General features: G+C 44.6%; 1 protein-coding gene across 1 annotated transcript in view; it reads right to left on the minus strand.

Moving 5' to 3' along the window:
- Nucleotides 1–1,352: 1,352 nt before the first annotated feature.
- The window catches only part of NUFIP1 (nuclear FMR1 interacting protein 1), an 84,840-nt gene continuing 62,142 nt past the window's right edge, over nucleotides 1,353–24,050 (minus strand). Inside the window, exons 6-10 of the mRNA XM_075336876.1 lie at nucleotides 19,728–19,820; nucleotides 15,007–15,239; nucleotides 7,362–7,487; nucleotides 4,889–5,133; nucleotides 1,353–3,131 (exon numbers count right to left, since the gene is read on the minus strand). Coding sequence (XP_075192991.1) covers nucleotides 2,832–3,131; nucleotides 4,889–5,133; nucleotides 7,362–7,487; nucleotides 15,007–15,239; nucleotides 19,728–19,820 — 997 coding nt within the window. The 3' untranslated portion in view covers nucleotides 1,353–2,831. The remainder of the gene's footprint in view (nucleotides 3,132–4,888; nucleotides 5,134–7,361; nucleotides 7,488–15,006; nucleotides 15,240–19,727; nucleotides 19,821–24,050) is intronic.

A 24,050-nucleotide genomic window follows, 5' to 3' on the forward strand; every position in this document is an offset into this window, starting at 1 on the left:
CCTGCAACTTCTGACTGGCTAGAAGTTACATCACAAGCTCTCAATAAAAGTCTATAACAGCAAGAACGAGGCTCTCATAGACTTGCATTGAAAAGTGACCTCTTGAGCGCTCCTTGAAACACTGGAGCTGCCGGCAGATCACAAATCACCAAAGACCGACCGGAGCAGCAGCAATAACAGGAGAAGAGGTGGCAGCAGGAGAGTAAGGCCACATTCACATGTTCAGTGTTTTACATCAGTATACTGTATGTAAGCCAAAACAATCAGAGGAAACGTATAATAGAAACTTGTGCACCACTTCTGCATTTTTCACCCACTCCTGGTTTTGGCTACAAATACTGATGTAAAGGGTGGGCAATTTATATGGATACACCTAAATAAAATGGGAATGGTTGGTGATATCAACTTCCTGTTTGTGGCTAATTAGTATATGGGAGGGGGGAACTTTTCAAGATGGGTGGTGACCATGGCAGCCATTTTGAAGTCTGACATTTTGGATCCAACTTTATTTTTTCCAATGGGAAGAGGGTCATGTAACACATCAAATGTATTGAGAATTTCACAAGAAAAGCAATGGTGTGCTTGATTTTAATGTAACTGTATGCTTTCATTAGTTATTTACAATTTTGTGACCACTTATAAAATGTGTTGAAAGTACTGCCCATTGTGTTGGATTGTCAATGCAATCCTCTACTCCCACTCTTGACACACTGATAGCAACACCACAGATGAAATGCTAGCACAGGCTTCCAGTATCTGTTTCAGATGCTGCACATCTTATATCTTCACAGCATAGACAATTGCCTTCAGATGACCCCAAAGATAAGTCTAAGGGGGTCAGATCGGGAGACCTTGGTGGCTATTCAACTGGTCCACGATGACCAATCCACTTTCCAGGATACTGTTCATGTAAGAATGCTCGGACTTGACACACATAATGTGGTGGTGCATCATCACATTATGGGTGTCAGGTCCGAGCATTCTTACATGAACATTCTTACATGAACATGTTCAACAACAAACCATTGTGGAATTGCACTTTTTTTTTTTTTGCAATTTCAACTCGTTTTCCAGTACACTCTATGGTACAACGAATGGAGTCCCGCAAAAAACAATCCCTCATACAGTTATATTGATGTGAACACAAAACGATATCACTGTTTGAAGAAGGGGAGGAAAAAAAAAAAAAAAACAAATGAAGAAAAAAAAAAAAAAAAAAAAAAAAAAAAAAATCGCCAGTGGGTGAAGTGGTTAGATCACTGGCCAACCTAATCCAAATTTTAGATAAACTGTAAAATAAAACATGGAAATGTTTAATAAGAATCTTTAATAACCTAAAGGTTACATACACGTCTCCGCTTATTATCATCAATATACTGTAAGAACCAGTATATAAGCATTATAGATTGAAAACCTCAAAAAAGCGTCCAACAGATGCTGAGGACCTCTAATCTGCTCCACTCTGGAGGACGGGTTATAAGGATGGAGCAAAACTGTACTGATCCTGTACAATATAGGACATTGTAATGGTCAACGCTACAGGAATATAAGTGTGTATCTGCCAGGCTAATACTACACCTCATCTGCTCAGATCCTTGTAAAATAATAATTCGGGCCATAAATATATTGGCTTCTCTCAATAGGGTCTGCACCTACAGAGCCTGACACCGTGGGGTAGGTCATATGAAACAATCACAGCGCAACTTTCATTTTGTACTCAGCTCTCGATCAATGGGAGGGGAACAGTTTTTGGCTATTATGGGCAACAAAGTCTCTTTTAGAGAGATCTAGAGCTGCCCCCAATTTGGCAATTTATTCACGAATAGCCAAAAAACAGCACCGGGCACAATTCTTATGTTATTTTATAAGATTGACAACATTTGCCAAGGCAGATGTATTAGGAGTGTCCTAATTGAAGTGTAACCAATTTTTCATTTCTTTACCCCTAAATTAAAGGGGGTTTTCCCACATGGAAAAAGTGGACCTCAATATATCAGATTGTAGAAGAAAAAAACCCCAAAACCAACGAAAATACAGATGATACTCTCCCTCCCTCTGTCCCACCGCTATTCGTGTCTATGTTTGGGCTGCAGTGGTGATGTCACAACTACAGCAAGCATCACTGCTGCAGCCAATCACTGACAAGATAAGACATCAAACTCAATGATTGGGTGCAGCAAAAAGAATGATATCGGAGCATCAGAAGGACCAAGAGGGCGAATACCATCTGATCAGTTATAAAAGTCCCTTTAACTAGTAATAGCAGTAGAATGCAGAAGCCTGGCTCATTCTCCGCTGCCTCCACTCCGCTTCTTACCTTCATTACTTTGGATTCACTATTATACTCAGTCTTGTTACATACCCATTATGAGGTTTTGATGTTGCATCATTTCAGCATCATTTCTGCTCCTATTAGCTAACATTATTTGCATTGTATTTCTTTTGTGTTTTTGACACTGCAGTTTTTGTCTCTTTTTTGGTATGTTAGGTTTTAAATAAAGCTGCTTTGTTTGATACTTCCTGGTATTTAATATATAAAACTTTGATATACATTCATTTGCGGATTACATATGTTTCCACCGCAGAAAGGCACTAAAAACACATATGCCTTTTTTATCTGTGGACTCTTCACTTCTAATGCAATTCTATGGTGAAAATCCACTCAAAGCTCCGCGTAAAGACATGTTCAATCAATCTATCAAGGATTGCGGTGTCTGGGAGACGTCATAATAATGAGTCTCAGCTCATATTGGACACAATAAGTTCAGTATGAAATAATAATAAAAAAAAACAAAAAAAACTAAAAGTCCTTTTTGATCCAATGAAGCATTTTAAACACCAAATGTTTCTACACAGATATCATTAGTCTCCCAGATTTCATCATCCACAGGATCTAGTCGTCGGGGGTTTGAACTAGCCACAGGCGCATTTTTCTCAGCCATTCCACAGTGCTCCTCGCTTTTCACTTTGGGTTTCGTTCCTCCACTTAGATCTGGGAGTTTTGCAGATGTAGACGCTTTGGTGACCTTCAGCTCATGGTTCAAGGGGCCTTCAAAAAAGTGATTTTGCACAATGTATCTGACGCACTGTAAAATGACATTCCTTTCATGCCTTATGTCACGTGCCAGCAACTAGGAATAAAAACAAAAGAAAAACAAAATGTCATAATGTAATACAAGTAGTTTTCTGCTAAACATTTCAGGTCAGAAACCTTGGATGTCCACGTACATGTCTACAACAAAGCTGCATGCCCAGTCACGGCCAGACGAGAGAATAGGCAGTTTTATTTCTGTTTTTTTTCCCACAAACGAATCATCACTAAACATCCTATAATCTGTTCCTTTTTTAGGACAGAAAATAATTCTCTAATAATATGGTATCTGGGGCATCTTAGCCGGACACTGCATGCAAAACAGACTGTGCAACACCCAAATCATCACTACTGTACAGAGGAATATAGGAAGCCAAAACAGCGATAATGGGTAAGAAACTGGATTCTAGAAAATATTAGTGTGACAGTTACAGTGGTGTACGCAGATTCATCTGGGAAAGCGAATGTCAGGTATAGAATCCATACTTTCAAGATTATCTAGTACGTAAACAGAAATTGGACATTTCAAGTGTGTGGTATTAAGTTCATTTCACACGGTGTTTCAAGCCATGGTGAGTGAGAGCGGGGCTCACGCGCTAAAAAGTGGGATTCGGACGTGTGCACTGAAGGGACCATTGACTGTACTGATGCACATGGAGTCTATTGGACATGATTTTGGGCCATAAACACCTGTTTGAGGCAGACACCAAGAAGTAATCACCTGTGTCTTGGGCAGAAAGACGAAAATCATGTCCGACAGAGCACACACTAAATCTGCATCATTATAATCAATGACCCCATTGGCACATACGTCCAAATACAGTTTTCTACACATAAGCCCCAGTGTAGCCACTGACGTTCACAGTGCTCAGTGGATGCAAACTAAATTTACTTAAAAAGGGGTGGTCCACTACACAGCATAGTGGCCAGACATCGATGTAAAGCTCATAGAGAAGGCTTTTCTCAAATACCTTGTGTAGTCAAATGTGACTGAGCGACATCATTGCATTTCGTTCTTTCCTATCACGTGACCCCCGGACTCAGTGACCTCTGAGATCCGGTGAGGTAACGTCAACTTCCAGTTGACCTGACATCACAGAGGTGGCCCCAGTCTCTGAGTCACTGGGCTGTGTTTCACCACTTATCACAGCCCAGCATCTCACATACGCTCTCCTTTGCTGCAGAGCACCGCAAGCAGGAGCGATGCTGGGCTGTGACACATAGCCATGCCAAAAAAAAAAAAAATGTGGGATGGGGGATGTTGTGGCTCAGTGGTTAGCATTGCAGTCTTGCAGCACTGGAGTCCTGGGTTCAAATCCCACCAAGGACAACATCTGCAAGGAGTTTGTATGTTCTCCCCGTGTTTGACTGGGTTTCCTCCGGATTCTCCAGTATCCTCCCACACTCCAAAAACATACTGATAAGGACTTTAGATTGACCACTCTGTCCCCATTGGGGCTCACAATGTATGTAAAGCGCTGTGGAATCAATAGTGCTATATAAGTGAATAAATAACAATAATAATAAATAATAATATGGTAACCTTTTTGGCCAACATTTATCACCAAGTTAACTTAATGAACTTAGAGAAGACTACTTTAAATGCCTTTAAAAGAAAAGCTAAAAACAAAAAAAAAAAAACAAAAAACAAAAACATGCTAGATTTGTAATATAAGAGAATTACACATGGTGGACCTGTCAGATTTGAACTTTGACAATTTACCAGGGCGGGAAAGACATTCAAGAAGTGTCCTTGGTATGAAAAGAAAGTCACCTTTCCACATGGCATTTTCTTACCATTTCTAGCAGTGTATTCCGACTCTTTGTGCTGACGGGTCTCTTTGTGTGGTTGCGTTTATTCGTGTGGACTTGATCATGGAGGACTTTTGGCTGCAGTGTGTTAGTCCGAGAGTCTGAGTTTGCCACTTTTGAGATGTTCCTAGTCTTAACATTTGTGGGCTCGAGGTCCATACTCTGCTTGTGTGCTTCCAATATGTGCTTATTTTCTTCTAGGGCTTCACTTATCTTCTTAATTGGGATCTCTGAAACCAATATAAAAAGAGTTATCAATGCAGATCAATGATCTTAAATAGAAGTTACATGAAAATAACCACAACGATATAAAACAGGATTATAGATGAACAAAAAAACTGTCACATCAGCAAACGTCCACTAGAGGGAGCCAACACATTCATAAAAAAATATTAAAACAGGAAAATGAAGTCTCATTCACTAGGACATCCGTTATAAAAAGCTATGTGTGACAGAACTCTGTAGTGAACAATGTGGTTTGTTGTGTTTTCACAAGGTTTTATGCTTGCAAAGGCTCCAGGGATAGATTTAATAAAGCCCTTTAAGGAGCCATTTTTTTGTCTTGTTGGAGACTAAAGAAGTGATCCGCTAGTGGACAACCACTTCTGAAATTCTATCGTGCCCCAGAGAAAATATTAAAAATCCATATCTCCCAGGCTACCGCCATTTCAGCAATGTCAGGGCTATGCGTCCGGGCAGTCATGTGATATCCACATGACTGCTATAATTAGCGAGAAGTTGCTAATCAGCTGCAACTTTCACACTTTCGTCAAAAGGAACAGTTAAAGGGTTATTACCATCTCTAGGATCCTATCCCAATATGTAGTAGGTATAATAATAATATTAGCAAATACCTCTATTTCAAAATGTAGTATAGTCCTCCAGATACACTGTCACTTACCTCATGTGCAGGGCATTGCAGGACCTTAGATATCCCATCGTTATGGCCACTATCAACAAACCAGCTAACTGACTCTGCGTGGTCATAACACTAGATAGCTAAGGTCCTGCAATGCCCTGCACATGAGGTAAGGGACATAGTGAATCGGTAGAACTATACTACATTTCTAATTGGATATATTTGTGAATACAGTATTATGATACCAATTACATATTGGGATAGGATCTTGTAGATGGGAATAACCCTTTAAGCCTGACAGATCTATGAAGGCTGTAGCAGTCACGTGACAGCAGGGAGGCTGAGCAGACATCACTGCAACAGTGCCGGCCTGGAAGGTTCGTATAAGTTTGTTATTTTATGTTACATGGCGCATTTTAGCATTAAAGAAGGGGTCTCCCATAGTGCTTACCCCTTTAAACCCTTTCTAACATACGATGTACTATTATGTCATGTTGGGTCCCCATCTTTTCTTACAGGCTTAGAAGCAGAGCCTGCATCATTCCCATTATTTATTTTTTTTTTTAATTTACACACCCAGGATTTGCCTCTAACAGCTGTGAGTGGAAACAATCTTCGCCTCCTGGTAACCCCTTCAGTGCCACTGTTAATCTCGGCCAGCTGCCTTTAAAGTGCAAAATCTGGCAGGCGTGCAATGAGATCGCAGGGTGCCGATGGCATGTCAAACACAAGGAAATGGAAAAAGGTATATCCAGCAATTGTAGTATAAAAACATCAGGGTCATATCCATGTGACCATCATGGGTTTTTTTTTTCTATTATTTGCACTATTCACTATGTCTTTAATTAACTTTCAACAAACTTAGAATTTGTTATACTTGGGTCGCTGGATATACCTTTTTCCACGCTTCACCTGGGGGACAGCTGGGATTTTATCCATGCGTTCCTCATTAATTGACGGATACAACAATTATACAAGACTAACGTGAGAGCCTGATAGATTTTTTTCATTTTCTCATTAAAAGGAAAAGCTTTCCCAATGCACCATTGATGAACAATGAAATAGAAAACGACAAAAAAAATTATCTTTTATCCAAATTTCTGAAAAGAACAAGAACACAAACATACGCGTTTGGCATCTCTAATCATAATAGACTAGATAATCATGTGTACTATAAAAACAAAACCCGAAACTAATTATGATATTAAGTTTGTTTTTCCCCCACAATGTTTTCCAGTACATCGAATGGCACAATGAATGGTGTCATCCAAGCCTACGCCTCACCCTACAAAAGCCTAAACAAACAAAACAACAACAAAAAATAAAAAAAAACAAAACAAAAACACAGCCCCTCTGCATTTATGTGAATAGAAATATAAAAGGGAAACCATTAAAAAAAAACAAACAAAAAAAAACAACCCACAAGAACAGAAACAAACACTACTTTTTTTTCTGGCTTGCATCAAAGTTATTATTAAGTCAGGAGGCTATGAACAATAACCCTCTGGCTTCAGGACAACAGTTCCACTTGCACTGGTCCAGATGAGACATTGAGCCTGTGGATACAGATGGACATTACGGTGCTACTTATGGACTCACCCTCGGGCTCGCTGTCACTTTCGGATGCGCTCCCATAGCAGGACATAAGCTGGCTTAGGCCGGATGTTACCTGTTTAGGGACAACGGTTAGGCTGGTAGATGTTGGCTCTTCACCACTGTCAGATCCTATAGGTAAAAATGAGAACAAAGAATGAACCGATGCTCCAAATGTTATAACATAACACAAACCATAAAGTAAAAGGCACTGATCTACATGTGGACTGGGGAAAAGATTACATCCATGACAAGTAGTGTATTACACCATTATCTATTGTGTTCATGTTGTGTTTTATACGGATTTCTACTAATTTTTCATTTAGATTTTAGGGTGTAGGTATCCCCCGTTGCAATGCTGCTTCTGTTCATGTCCCACTGAGCTGTATTCCTACTTATGTAGAGTATATTACTGCTATTAATGGCTGTTTATTATAAATGCCACTAGAACTTTATCATTGTAGGGTTCTTTACCACGATCCACTTATTAATCTCATGCAACTGAAAGTGATCCTGGAGGCCCCATCACTATAGTCTACCTGGGCAGCTCTGCAACCTGATCAGTATTTATATGCAGTGTCATACTGGAGTGCCAAGGTTCCAACAGAAGACACTAAAGTAAAGACAAGCACAATAGGGTCTTACATGGGAAAAAAAAAAATCAGTAATGCTGAATAGCAGAGTGCTCACCTGGTGGGGATGGTGTGCCCACAATTACAGGAATTCATGAAAGACTTGGCTGCTGTGGCCCCTCGGATAGCAGAGATAAAGGGTTAAACTCTGAGCTCCCCATGGATAAGAGGCACCTGATGTGAAGAGGACAAGCCAGGTATGGATGTTCCAAGTAGTTTATTAGGTCTACACATTTCGAAGTACAATAAAGTAGGAGTTTCTGTCCTGAAGAAGTTTATACTTCAAAAAGCGTAGATCTAATAAACTAAACTACTTGAAAGACTATATTACTTACCGGTAATGGGATTTTCCAGAGTCCACGACAGCACCCACGAGAGAGGGATCCGCCCCCTTCAGGACAGGAAACCTACAGATAAAAAGGGGCGGTCCCCCTCCCTCATCAGTTAGTTTCAGAGAAATGGAGAGGAACCGCCACGAATTAGTAATAAGACAAGAAAAAATAGAACAACCAAACCCAAAGGGTGAAAAAGCAAAAGGGTAGGGGTGTAAAGGGTGCTGTCGTGGACTCTGGAAAATCCCATTACCGGCAAGTAATATAGTCTTTTCCTTTCGCCACGACAGCACCCACAAGAGACTTGGAGAGATAACACACTTAGGGAGGGACCACCATCTGAAGAACCGATCTCCCAAAAGCAAGGTCTGAGGAGGAAGAAAGGTCCAGCCGGTAGTGTTTGTAAAAAGTAGAAGGAGAGGACCAGGTGGCAGCCTTACAAATACTGTCAATGGAGACATTCGCCATGGCAGCCCAAGATGAAGCCATCGCCCTAGTAGAGTGAGCCTGTACAGGAGACGGAAGAGGCTCATGTTTCAACTCATATGCAACAGAAATGGCATCCCTCCCGCATCCATCGGGCCAAGGACTGCTTCGTCACCTGACGACCACGTCTGGAACCCTGAAAGGCAATAAACAAAGCCCTATCCTGTCGCCAAGGGGCTGTCCTAGAGATATATGCTAGAATAGTTTCCCTGACGTCTAGTGTGTGAAACCGGCATTCCTCCGGTGTGGTAGGGGCAGGAAAGAAGGAAGGAAGGATGATTTCTGCATTCCGGTGAAACTGTGAAGCTACTTTAGGCAAATAAGCCGGGTCCGTTTTGAGAACAATATGATCTGGAAAGATCCTAAGAAAAGGAGGATCTACAGAAAGGGCCTGAAGATCGCTAACACGACGGGCCGAAGTGAGTGCAACTAAGAGGCAGGTTTTAAAGGACAGCAATTTGTCAGACGCCGAGGTGAGTGGTTCAAAGGGTGGACGGGTTAGGGAATCCAGAACGAGAGTGAGATCCCAGGGGGGCGGGCAGGTAAGACGAAGCTGCTGAGCTCGGTCACAGGCCTTGATGAAACGCATGACCCACCTATCCCCAGCTATATTTGAATTATAGAGGGTGCCCAGAGCAGACACATGAACTTTAAGGGTACTGACTGACAGACCCAGATCCCGCCCAGACTGGAGAAACTCCAGAATAGAAGAAATCGGGACCACAGAAGGTGAGGCATCAGGGAAGGAGACAAGGAACCGTTTCCATACCCGACCATACTGACGGGTAGTCACCGGTTTTCTACTCTGCAGCAAGGTATCCACCAGACGACTGGAAAACCCCCGGGAGTCTAGTAACGCCCTTTCAACTTCCATGCCGTCAAGTGGAGTCCCTTGACGCGTGGATGCAGGAAAGGCCCCTGTGACAGGAGATCTGGTCTGGATGGGAGAACCCAGAGGTCCGTCACTGACATATGTCTCAGGAGGGAGAACCAGGGACGCCTGGGCCAGAAGGGAGCGATAAGGAGAATGCGAGCCTGATCTTCCCTGATTTTCCGAAGGACCGTCGGCAGAAGAATTATGGGAGGAAAGGCATAAGCAAGGCTGTACTGCCAGGGAACCTGAAGGGCATCCAGGACTGTCGGCTGATCTGCCCTGTTCAGGGATCCAAACTGTTTCAACTGCCTGTTGTCTTTGGTAGCAAACAAATCTATAACCGGGAGGCCCCAGTACTGTATGATTTGAGCAAACACTTCCCGATGCAAGACCCATTCTCCCTGATAGAGAGTGTGACGGCTGAGAAAATCCGCCTTGACATTGTCCACCCCTCGGATGTGTACCGCAGAGAGGGACAATAGATGAGTCTCGGCAAGTTCAAATAGGTGAACCGCCGTGGACATGAGGGAAGACGACCTCGTCCCCCCTTGGTGGTTGATGTATGCAACTACCGTCTGATTGTCCGTACAAAGCCGTACATGGGTTCCCCTGAGGAGGTGAAGAAACGACATCAGGGCCTGAGAGACCGCCATGAGTTCTTTCCGGTTGGAGGACGCGGTTGACTCTTGCTGGGACCAAAGACCTTGGGTCATAGAGTCCCCCAGGTGAGCCCCCCACCCCCAGGGACTGGCGTCCGTCGTGAGGACACTGGTGGGGTGAACATGCCATTCCTTCCCCTTGGTTAAGTTCTCTTCCCGAAGCCACCAAGTCAGGGACGCACGTGCAGTGTCTGTCAATATCAGAGGACGATCGAGGGACCCTGGATGGGATCTTGCAGCTGCCAGGACCTCCCACTGTAGCTGTCTGGAGTGAAGTTGGGCCCATTGGACAGCGGGGATACAGGAAGTCAGGGACCCCAACAGAGACATGGCGGAGCGGAGAGAGAGTGATCTGTGATTCTGTGCGTGTCGTACAACCCTCTGGATTTTTGCCATTTTGTCCGCTGGGAGAAAACAACGCTGTTGACGTGAATCCAGAAGCATGCCTAGGAAAGACTGAAAAGTTGAGGGCGTGAGTCTAGATTTTTGGAGATTCAAAAGCCACCCAAGACGGCGCAGAGTCGACATAGCATTATGGAGACGGAGAGAACATTGTGCCGCCGTGCTACCCACAACCAGTAGGTCATCTAGATAAGGGATTATGAAAGTCTGTTGCTCGCGAAGGTGAGCAGTGACCTCTGCCATGACTTTAGTGAAAATTCGTGGGGCGAGCGAAACGCCGAAGGGCATGGCCGTAAATTGGAAATGGTGAACAGAGTTGTGCATAGAGAGTGCTACCCGGAAGTACTGCTGATAATGTGCGTGAACCGGGACGTGGTAATATGCATCTTTGAGATCAAGTACCGCCATGTAGCAATTGGGGTAGAGCAATTTTATAGTGGTCAGGAGGGATTCCATTTTAAAATGTCGGTATTTTAGAAAGAGATTAAGCTTTTTTAAATTAATTATGGTCCGAAACGACCCATCAGGCTTTGGTACTAAGAAAAGAGGGGAGTAAAACCCTCGGCCCCTCATGTAATGGGACTGGCGTAAGAACCTGCTTTTCTACCAGAGTGAGGACTGCCGACACCAGTGCGCTATGTTGACCCTCCGACCTCCTAGTGGGTGTAAGACAAAACAATTGAGGAGGGAGGGAAGTGAATTCTAGCCGGAAACCATGAGAAATCAAATCCAGTATAAAGGAGCTGGAAGTGATGGTTTTCCAATGGGTTGCAAAAAACCTGAGTCTGCCTCCCACCGGAAACCCCCCATCATTGTTTAGGGAACTTCCTACGGAAGGAAGGGTTTCCGAACAGGGCCCCCTTGGACCCAGAGGCGGGGTTGTCCGATCTATCCCTGCGGTCAGGTCGGGTGGGCTGGAAACGACATTTGCGATACGGGAGCCTAGAAGGAGGAGCAAATGCATTAGGGAACCCCTTTTTACTATCACCCGCCTTGGTGAGTATGTCATCCAGCTGAGGACCAAAGAGGAACTCACCCTCACAGGGAAGTGCACACAGTCTCGATTTTGAGGATGTGTCCCCTTTCCACGATTTTAGCCAGAGGGCTCTCCGGGCTGCATTAGAAGACCCTGCCGCTCGGGCCGCCAGGCACACAGAGTCAGCAGAAGCATCTGCCAGGTAATTAGCCGCGTCTTTGAGTAAGGGTAGCGAGGAAACAATCTTATCCCTGGAGGTGCCTGACTTAAGCTGCTTGTCTAAGGTATCTAGCCAGACTAAAAGTGACCTGGCTGTACATGTTGCGGAAATGGCCAGTTTCAGCACCCCTGCAGAGGCTTCCCAGGTTTTACGCAGGAAGGCGTCTGCTTTACGGTCTAGAGGGTCTCGCAGAAATCCCATATCCTCGAAAGGCAGTGCTGATTTTTTGGAGGATTTTGCTACTGCCACATCCACCTTTGGTACCTTGCACCATTGGGACAAGTCTGCATCATCAAAGGGGTATCTTCGTTTTGAAGAAGACGGGAGAAACCCACGATGATCCTGTTTCTGCCATTCCTTGCGAACAAGGGTTTTTAGGGCCTCATTCACAGGAAAGGATTTCCTTTTCTTCTGAGTGAGACCAGCAAATAAGGTATGATCAGCTGATTTGGGGATTTTTTCTTCTGCAACACCCATGGTTGATCGAACGGCCTTTACCAATGCGTCCATCCCATCCAATGAAAAACATGCCTTTCCAGCCTCGTCAGAAGAGGATGAGGTAGAGGCTGAAGAAGCATCACTCTGGCTGTCAGCTGAGTCAGAAGACGGGGGGGAATCATGCTGGCGGTGAGATTTCTTGGGTTTCTTAGACCCTTGAAGGGACTGAAGAGAAGCCTGAATTTCTGTACGGATTAGTTCCCTGAGGTCCGGAGGGGGGTTGGTAGAAGCCGAAGCCTCCCCCCGAATAGCTTGGATACAGGACCTACAAAGCTTCTGCATATAGTCCTTTGGGAGGGGACAAGCACACAGTGGGCATTCCTTATTATTAGCTTTAGCGGTGCTTTTCTTAGGGCCCTGGAACAGAACCGGAAGGGAACATCAGTATAGGGCAACATTCACGAAGTTCACTCACCCATACCATGAAAAGAACGGATACCGGCTTTGGAGGTGGAGACGAATGCTTTGTCCGGTCCTTGGAGGATGCAGAGTCCTCCTTCCTCTTACGACCCGTGGAACTCCTGGTGTCACTGGAGTCTTTATGTCCAGCATCCCTGGACGGAGAAGGGTCCCGGGATGGGGAGGCGCGGGGACTTCCCATCACTCGATGTGTAGAAGCTGAGCAACTTCTATTAGAAAGGAAGCCCGCTTTTTAAGTTGTGCTCTCCCCAACCACTCCAGTTCCGGTCACGCTGTGGCAACGAGCGCTGACGCAGCAAGACACCCCCAACACCCCCCCCCTCCCCCGCGCGTACACGTTACTGTAAGCACGTGGTGCAGGGGGAGCGCCGGACTCACCGCACACAGCAACTCACCGGTCAGTCGATTACCGCAAGTCCCGGACCCGCTGTACGTCAGGAGGAATCCACGAGTCTCCAAGCCATCCGTTCCTCCGGAAGTGCCCGTCCACTTCCGGGTCCCTGCAGGAGTTCGCGCGCGAGCTGACGCGGCAGTTCCCGGACACGCCCCCTGCACATGCTCCGCTACCCGGAAGAAGCTGGAAACCGCGGCAGCAGAGGGAGAGTCACCGTTTTACCACGAACAGCCTACTTACCAGCGCGGTCCTGCAGGCGTCATTTCCCAGGAGGACAAGGCCTAGCCTAGGGAAAGAGGATGAGGTGCACCGGAGGATGGAGTCCACGAGGGGAGCTCCACCGACCGTGCTTCTGGAATCCTGAGCGCCGCCGTTCCCTTAGACACCGCACGGACTCCTAGACCCAGGTATGGTAGGTTCCGATCCATTCAGGACAGGAAACCAACTGATGAGGGAGGGGGACCGCCCCTTTTTATCTGTAGGTTTCCTGTCCTGAAGGGGGCGGATCCCTCTCTCGTGGGTGCTGTCGTGGCGAAAGGAAAATATATGTACCTGACTTACCCTCTTCACATCTGTATCTTGTCCATTGGCAGCTGAGTGTTAAGATTCAGGGACCGAGGAGGATCAAAAAATGCGGAAACCCAAAAAGTAACCAAAGTGGCTGGAACCTTACCGGACTGCAGACCTAATCCTCACACACAACTAGAAGTAGCCGTGGGACGAGCCTACGATGACCTAGTTGTCACGACACAGCCGTAGAACTAAATATTCTTACAGATAGAAATATAAGAAAAGCTAATCTGCCTCTGAGCAATCCCCAAAGATATAGATAGCCCCCCACATGTAGAGACTACGGTGATATAGGAAAACACAATACAAAGCTAGAAAACAGATTCAGCAAAGATGAGGCCCAAACTATCTTTATAGGAAAGGATAGGAAAGAGCACTGTCTGCAGCTGTAAAAACCCTAAAAAATCTCAGCACGCCTGACATGGAAAAACCCTGAGACCACACGGCCTCTCACTATATCAGTACTCTAAGGTTACTGGGATCCAAAAACACCAATATAGATGAGGGACTAAATTTAATACAAAGCATGACAAAACACAATACATTGCAGAATCATGTAGCTAAATATACAGACACTTCCAGCAAGCAATGATCCAATTCCACACAGGCAAAATAGGAATAAAGCAATAGTATCAAAACAGAAAAAACAACAAGAAAATGGAAACAATAAGCAGAGGTACAAAGACAAACTTATCTTGAGAAAACTACTCAATTATATAGTCCCAATCTGAAAGGCCTGATTGCCAGTCCTCTACAGGTGTGTGGCTCTCATTGCACAAGTCCACTGCACCGCCAGCACTGACCACAAGAGAGCCCCAAACTGGAAAATGTATTCACAACAGCTCAGATTTTAACTCTTTATCTCCTATTTTCTAAGAGCCCAACATAAACTAACTCTGGAGGCCCACTGTTCCACTATATGCAAATATAACATTACCCTCATTCACAATTTACCTATGCATATATATGGTAATAAAATTAGGTAGTTTGGTAGAGAATCTCATCATTCATTTATGTACAACAATGGCAGTAAGTGTATTGTGCCAACTATTGCTCATATATAGGGGAGGGATGCTCGCTGCTTCACAGGGGCCACCGGGAATTCTCCTGCTCCCCTGCCAGGGTAATTGGGTAGTTCGTCATACAGCATGAATCTGCCGACAGGTTTCTTTTCAGTGCAGAACATACCTGGGTCACTGCCAGCGAGCATGTCTAGCGGGTTCACAATCCTCTCATTTCTCTGACAGTTCAGCGCTTCCTTAGAAGTCTCTGCAGATTTTTCTTCTCCTTTTGCAAGCTCTTCCCTATTTGCAGCCTTATTGTTCCTGAATTTTCTTCCTCTGCATTTTCCATGTTGGCGATTTTTCCAAGGCAATCGGTTCTGGTCACCAGCTGAACCATTCCTCATTCCCTTCATCTTTCTGCAGGAGTACCCAGTGTTTTGTAAGTAGAAAGTAAAAAAAAAAAAATTACTTAGGTGGCAAACAAGACCCAATACAAGAGCTAAAGTGAAAGTTGGAATTGGAGCTGAATAAAGGCATCTGAAAATATCTCATTTCTAAAACTGACTGTAATCCCTTGATAAAGTATACAGTAAGTGACAATACTTTTCTGAAAACGGACCTTTTTCAGACTATTGTATTAGAGGGTATGGAATGGCTTAGAAATGGTCGGTGAACGGGAGCGCCACTGCATAAGAGCGCTGTGTTAATTTTTTTTAAAAACAGGAGGTCTGACTGATGAAGTTACTTACTCGATAGACACTAAGGCTACTTTCACACATCCGGTTTTTGCTCTGCGGCACAATACGGCACTCTGCAGAAAAAACGCAACCGTTTTTTTTGCCGCCGGTTGTGTTTTTTTTGCATAGACTTACATTAGTGCCGTATTGTGCCGCAGGGGCTTGCACTCGGTCCGGTTTTTGCCGCATGCGGCAGATTTAGCCGATGCGGCGGCCGGATAGAACGTTCCCTGTAACGTTTTTTGCTCCGGCAAAAAAAAACGCATTGCGCCGCATCCGGCCGCTGCGGCGCATTTTCAATGCATGCCTATGGATGCCGGATGCGGCGCGATGCAGAAAACAAACGCATGCGGTTTTTTCCACTGCGCATGCTCAGTAGCGTGCCGCAACCGGAAAAAAACGGACCAACCGCATGTAAAAACTTATGCAAAGGATGCGGTGTTTTCGCCGCATCCGTTGCATAGGTTTCACAGCCGGATTGAGCCGCACGGCTCAAACCGGATGTGTGAAAGTAGCCTAAGCAAGGCAGAGAAATTACTCCAAGGGGTACTCCCATCTCCAAGATCCTATCCCATTATGTAGCATACAATAATATAAGCAAATGACACCAATTAGAAATGTAGTATAGTTCTTTTGCTTCACTGAGGCTTTACTCATGTTCAAGGCATTGCAGGACCTTCGGTATCCATGGTTATGACCAATAGTAAACTAACTGACTATATGCATGCTTGTAACCATGGATACCTCCTAAGGTCCTGCAATGCCCTGAACATGAGGTGACACAGTGAATTAGAAGAACTATACTACATTTCTAATTGGAGTTATTATTATTACACCTACTACATATTAAGAAAAAAAAGATACTGGAGATGTAAATACCCCTTTAATTCAATAGGATAAGGCACTTCTACCCAAAAATAATTGCTAGGGTGCTCAGGTAGGTTTCCAAACCATATGTAGCAAAATATAAACAAGGCACTCCTAGATCCAGTGAAAAAATATTTTTTATTAAATACTCAGTGTAGTTAGCTACACTGAGTATTTAATAAAAAAAAAAAATATAATTTTTTCACTGGATCTAGGAGTGCCTTGTTTATATTTTGGAAATACCCCTTTAAGCCCCCCATACGTATTAGATTAAGGTCAGCCACACTCTCCAATATTGAGTTGTTCTGCCAATACTCTAATGTTTATAACGACGTCATCCAATTATCAACAAGATGTTGATTGGGCATGTCCAATTTCGGGATGCTAATCACTTTCTTTTCCTGGCAATAGGCTTTCCCATAGAGAACACAGGAGCGCTCGGCTGAACGATCGTTTCTATGTATGAGAGAGACGGACAACATAGCTGTCGGCTGAATGGTGGCCCCTCCCAAATCTGATACTGAATTACCTATACACTGGATAGGTCATTAACAGATTATTCCTGGACAGGCCCTTTGTCTACCCAATAAGCAAAACCATGTTATATACCTTAAAAGGGAAAATTAAAGGAGGGCGTTTAATGGCATACTGCAGCTATTTAATTTAGAAATAAAATTTTTATTAACAATTATATTTGCAGATTTATTTTTTTGTACAATTTTTGTTTGTCTGCAAGTGTAAATTCATGGCAATTACTGACTGCAAGTATGGCACACAATGGGCATAGGAGACTAGGGTCCATTTCTGACCATCTAATGCTGTGGCTGTATAAGGCCGTGCTCACATCAGTGGTATTTTGCCGCAAAACCAGATCCGTCACAAATGTGTTTCAGTTCCATTCATTTACAATGGAATCGTGACAAGATGCAGTGACATGCGGTTGTGTATGCCTCACGCAACCGCATGTTATTGCATCTTGCCATGATTACATTGTAAATGAATGGAACTGAAACATTTATGATGGATCCGCTTTTGCAGCAAAATACCGCTCATGTGAGCGAGGCCTAAGATGTGCACTGCTCCTTCGTATGCACTGTTAGGGAGGGAACAGGGTGCCAGGTTTATAGTGCCCAGTGTTTTGCACTAAGCTCGAGTCAACCCCTAAAGCCCACTTTACACGCTGCAATGTATCTTACAATGTGTCGGCGGGGTCACGTCGTAAGTGACGCACATCCGGCATTGTAAGTACATTGCAGTTCGTGCGATTGAACGTTAAAAACGTTCATCGCAAACACATCGTATCTGTCTCTAGAATTACACGTCGGGATGTTCAATGTTCCCGTGGCAGCACACATTGCAGTGTGTGACACCCCGGGAACATTGAACAGATCTTACCTGCCTCCCACGGCTGCCGCCGATAATGCGGAAGGAAGGAGGTGGGCAGGATGTTTACGTCCCGCTCATCTCCACCCCTCCGCTTCTATTGGCCGGCTGCCGCGTGACGCCGAACGTCCCTCCCACTCCAGGAAGTGGATGTTCACTGCCCACAGCGAGGTCGTATGGACGGGTAAGTATGTGTGACGGGGTTTAATCGTGTGCGCGGCACGTTCAACAAATTGAACGTGCCGCACATACGATGGGGGCGTTGCAAATCGCATACGCTATCGTATGCGCAATTGCAACGTGTAAATCAGGCTTAAGACAGAAGAAGAGTGAACAACCAGCGTTCTGAAAGTACAGCCAGGGGCCAGAACGCTGAGAACATCAAAGCTTAGAGTCGTGGCCCCTGGCTGTACTCTGTCATTTGGCTATTATATGTACTATTTGTGGGCTATGGCGGTGAGCTCATCCAGTGCACTGAAAGTACAGCCATGGATTGGGGGGGGGGGGCTGTAACCCTGTTCGGCACCACAAAAAAAACAAACTCTTGAATAATAGTGCATTCACCAAAGAAATGATGCCACATGGGGATATCAAACTTTGTTCTCCTTCAGCAAACACCGAAGAGGGAGAGGAGGAGGAGGAGTACATCCACACACAAGTAGGTGCAGTTGCAGCCCAACTTTGCGGCCATGATTGTGATGCATACCATTACTACTGTTCTTCTTGCCGAAAGGTGAGCAGCTGCTTATTATTGTGTTAAACAGTAGAAAAAGAAAAAACAAGCAGCATGGGGTAGGTCTAATGACAGTCATTTGGATTGGCAATTCCATTTTTTAAATTTACCTTTTATTTTTTCACACATAATGCCCCCTTCCGTCCTCCATAAGATTATATTTACCTTTTGGATGGCAATACAACATTGAAACTGTGTTTAATTTTAATCTATTTGACCCTGTAGCTGAGGCTCATATTTTAACCCCATTTACATTGGAATTGCAGCCTCCTAGCTGCATGGCAAAACCGGTTCCTAAGTCTTGGCAGCTTCTGTTTCCTCCCTTCTCCGAGCAATCACATGACAGCTGGGTTTGGAGGAGGATGATCCGTTCGCCCTTCCTATTAATGTATACATAGTGCTTCTTCAGTGCAGTGTATATAGTGATAGAGAAGACAGATGTGGTAAACTGTCTGCCTTCTGACAGCCGGCTACCCGCTCCCATAGCTGCACGATCGTATGCAGCTGCTCTCTGCAGTGACGATTTAGAACGTTATGAAGAACGTGAACGGCCTAGATGTTTAAAGTCTATGGGTGGTCAAGAAGGAGATAAAGAGGTTGGCCACCACTTTAACATAGATGTAGTATCCTTAGGATAGGTAATCAATGACTGATCATCAGGGGTCCCACATTCGCACCACTGCCAATAATAATAATAATAATAATTAATAATAATTTTATTCATTTATATAGCGCTATTAATTCCACAGCGCTTTACATACATTGGCAATACTGTCCCCATTGGGGCTCACAATCTAGAGTCAGCTGCTCTCGTTGCCGGTAGCTGCACCAGAGACCACCAGAAATGCTCAATTCTGGAGCTGCCCTGTCTTCTGATAGCGGCCTCAGCTGGGTACTGCATATTCACCTACTATTAATTTGAATGGGAGAAGGATGTGCAGTATCCAACTGCTATCAGTTGAAGAGGCAACTACGGAACAGCCAATTTCCGGGTGCCTGCTGCCACCAACGGTAACATCTGATTGGCGAGAGTTCCGGGTGTCAGATCCCGGCCGATCAGACATTGATGACCTATCCTGAAGAAAGACCATCAATATAAAAGTAGTGGACAACCCCTTTAAATGGTCAAAACACAAAGACATTGCACAAAGCATTGAGCAATGACAAGGCAAAGCTAATACAAACCCAAACTGTGCAGTCTTCAGAATATCCCCTCTCTCTTCTCTCTGTTTTTGGAGCTGAAGCTTTTTAGCAATGTTTTGCAACGTTGGGTAGTTTCTAAAAACATTAAAAAACAAAACAAAATGAAATCTACAGATCTACACAAGCATGGATAAATGTGGTAGATGCAGGTCTTCAAAATTAATTTATAAAAAAAAAAAAAAAAAATTAAAAAAATCAGAATCACACAGACTTTATACAGTAAAGCAACAAACACGATTAAGAAGAGATTTGCTGCAAAGTGCCTAAGGTCTGGAGTTTATACAGTACTAGAACGCCTATTGTTCATCCCTCTAAATTTTAATTGCCGAAAATAATTAGACATCCCATTAAGATTTCTTGAGCCATTTTTTTTTATTATTCCCAACATCAAGTCTTGCATAGGAGTCTTCATCAGTAAATGAATGTAGAACTTTAGGCACAGAATGAGGCGAAATGTATTTATAGTTCCAAGCAACCTGCCAAAATACAGACATGGAACGAGCCTGACCTTTGTAGACAAAAGAAAAGCTTAAATTAACCAAACACCACAAATGCTTGTCCATTGCTTAGAGCAGGCACTCATCCCAGAGAGCGGGTCACAGCACGGTCAGATTCGGAGATTGCCGTGAAGATTTCTATGACAATCACCATTTTTGGATCACAGAAACAAAACCATCAATTCTGGAAACTAAACAGCCTGAAGGATGACATTTATTACCTCTTGATATTAGATGAGGGTCATTGAAAAGTTAAAGGGAACCTGTCAGCAGAAATTTCGACTTAAACCTAACAGATTCCCCCTCTGCAGCTCCTGGGCTGCATTCTAGCAAGGTCCCTGTTAGTATTGTGGCCCCTTTCTGACCCAAAAAAAGAGTTTATATCGAGGTACCTTTTTGGCTTCTGATTCTCTAAATGTGTCACGGGGGCGGGCTGCCTGATGGCCGTTATTCTGCCCCCTGGTCCTGTATGCCGCCCCCATCGCTGATTTCCATACTTCTGGACGCCGCCCACTGCTCCAGCCATCCCCGCGCATGCCCAGTGCTCATCTCTCGTGGATGAGCACTGTGCCCAGTGTCACCGGTGGTGACGTGCGCGCAGGGTTTAGATTATGGGCGGTGCTGTGATGTTAATTACCAAGCAACCGCCCATAATCGCGGGACCGCGCATTCCCCCTTGGCCTGCTTCTTTCTGCGCAAGCGCGCTGCAGCTGAACTCCTCCTGATCGGTGTAGTCACTGCTCCGCGCTCCTCCCATCTATTTCCTGCCTCAGGGCAAGATGGGAAGGAGGTGACGTGAGTTCAGCTGCAGCGCGCTTGCGCAGAAAGCAGGCCGAGGGGGAATGCGCGGTCCCGCGATTATGGGCGGTTGCTTGGTAATTAACATCACAGCACCGCCCATAATCTAAACCCTGCGCGCACGTCAGCACCGGTGACACTGGGCACAGTGCTCATCCACGAGAGATGAGCACTGGGCATGCGCGGGGATGGCTGGAGCAGTGGGCGGCGTCCAGAAGTATAGAAATCGGCGATGGGGGCGGCATACAGGAACAGGGGGCAGAATAACGGCCATCAGGCAGCCCGCCCCCGTGACACATTTAGAGAATCAGAAGCCAAAAAGGTACCTCGATATAAACTCTTTTTTTGGGTCAAAAAGGGGCCACAATACTAACAGGGACCTTGCTGGAATGCAGCCCAGGAGCTGCAGAGGGGGAATCTGTTAGGTTTAAGTCGAAATTTCTGCTGACAGGTTCCCTTTAATCTAAAATGAATAAAGTCCCAATTTAGGTCCTACATTTTTGGGGGCTGTACACACACGAAAAAGTAAGTAACCTACACAGAATTCCCCGCATTTCCGGATTTACCAATAAATTGTAGACGACTTATAGACAAACAATCAATACTAAAACCAACACTCATTTGTGCATGCATTATATTGTGGACATTGAATGACAACCTCCAGGGTTCACTCACTTTTTCTTGCAACTGAAGCGCTAACTTTAGAGATGTGAAAATGCCATATGATTGATGGCGTTTGCTAAAACAGTATTAAACGCCATTAAAAGAACATACTGTAGAAGTTGATTAAAGTGGAAAAAAGTATTTTAGAACTATTAAACTTCAATTATTAAATAAAATGTAATTAAACTAGAAAATTCTATATATTGCAGTCTAATTGTAGACTACCGTAGCCCCATAAAGTGGAGATAGAGCATGGAGAGAATGTCATAAGAAGCTCTCCCTCAAAGTCACTCAAAAAAACGAAGTTCAGGCCAACTAAACAGACAAATACAGTACCGGGCTGTAGTAAAGGTGTGGAAATAAGTGTCTCTCCAAGACAGATTTGTTTGCACTAATGGATATTCTGTAAGGCTACATACGCACGCTGCAGTTTTTTCTGCGCACAAACTGCAACCAAAACTGCACATTGTCACAGAGAGCCTGAAAATGTTAAGAAGAAAAAAAAAAAAATTATGTAATGTAGGTACATTTTTGTTAATGCGTTTTTTAAAGGAGAAAAAAATATGATAGGATAGGATAATTGATAGATGGATAGATAGAGAGAACTAACATATAGAAGGGATAAGAAAAAAAGGATATAACAAAAAAAAACAACAAAAAACAGAATAGCTCAATAGTGGAATAGCTAGTTTGGCCAGCTGTTTTTTTTTTTCTGGTAAAAAATAAATAAATAAATAAATAAATGACGTGGGGTCCCCTCCATTTCTCTAAAACCATCCAAGGTGCAGCAGACAACTGGGGGCTGATATTATTAGGGTGGGAAGGGCCATCATTATTTGGCCCTTTCCAGCCTAACAATAGCAGCCCACAGTTGCCACAGAAGTGGCACCTCCATAAGATGCGACAATTCTGCCGCTGGGCCTGGCTCTTGCCGTTGCCCTGGTGCAGTGGCAATTGGGCTAGTAAGGCATAAATAGTAGCCCATAGCTGCTACCAAGCCCTAGATTAGTGATGGCAGTTGTCTATGAGAGACCCCGCCTCATCACTAATCTCTAAGTGAAAGTAAATAAAACACAAATACCCTTTAAATCCTTTATTTGAAATGAAATACAAAAAGCCCCCTCTTTCACCTTTTTATTAACCCCCAAACAACTTTGCAGGTCCCACATAATCCACACAAAATCCCACGACGATTCAGTTCTGCTACATCCCTGTCTGGTCACAGCGAGCGTCATAGAACAGGACTGCCAGCTGTGAGTGTAGACAGAGCCGTGCGATCAGAATGAAGACTGGTGAACGCCTGACATCACAGCTGCGAGTCCCGCTTTAAGGTGCGTCGCGGCAGTGACATCATGGGTTCACCACTGTGCGGTTCAGGCCGTGACTGACGTTGAGCCGCGCGATCAGTGGTGACATCAGTCAGGCGAGTCCTCCACCTCTAGCTCACTTCAGTCACTGTGGTGATTTGATGTCACAAGTGGAGCACACCAGCTGTGACCCGAAATCACCTGAGTGATGGCACCGCTGATCTTGCAGCTCACTACAGTCACTCAGGTGATTTGCAGACACAGGTGTAGGATCCCAGCTGGGGCTATGGCTAGCCTGAGCAACGTCAACTCTGATAGCGCAACTCACTTCAGTTGCTGCGTGGAGCTCACAGCGGGCAGTCTTGTGCTATGGCGCTCGCTGTGAGCATCAGATGTAGCAGTGCTGGAAACGTCATGGGACCTAGTGTGGATTACGTCAGACCTGCAGGATGCTTGAGGGGTTAATAAAGTGGTGAAAGAGGGTGCTTTTTTGTCATTATTTTCAAATAAAGGATTTTTTGGGCGTTTGTGTTTATTTACTTTCACTTATAGATTAGTGATGAGGTGGGTGTCTTAGATGCCTGCCATGACTAATCTAGGACTTAGTGGCAGCTATGGGCTGCTGCCATTAACTCCTTATTACCCCGAGTGCCACCGCACCAGGGTACTCGGGAAGAGCCGGGTCAAGTCCCGGGACACTCGCATCTAATGGATGCGGCAATTCCAGGTGGCTGCTGGCTGATATTTTTAGGCTGGGGGGCTCCCAATAACATGGGTCTCCCCAGCCAGAGAATACCAGCCTTCAGCTATGAGGCTTTATTCTTGGCTGGGTATCAAAATTGGGGGGGGACCACACAGTTTTTTTTTTAAATTATTTATTGTACTGAACGAGATAGACCCACCCACAGACGGCTGTGATTGGTTGCAGTTATACAGCTGTCACTCAGCGTGGAGTCGGGTCTGACTGCAACCAATCACAGATGGGAGAAGCAGTGAATATGTATGAGCCTAATGAGCAGGTGCAGTGAATATGTAATGAA

The sequence above is a fragment of the Anomaloglossus baeobatrachus genome, chromosome 2 (genome assembly GCF_048569485.1).
Source record: "Anomaloglossus baeobatrachus isolate aAnoBae1 chromosome 2, aAnoBae1.hap1, whole genome shotgun sequence".
In the NCBI taxonomy this organism is placed as follows: Eukaryota; Metazoa; Chordata; class Amphibia; order Anura; family Aromobatidae; genus Anomaloglossus; species Anomaloglossus baeobatrachus.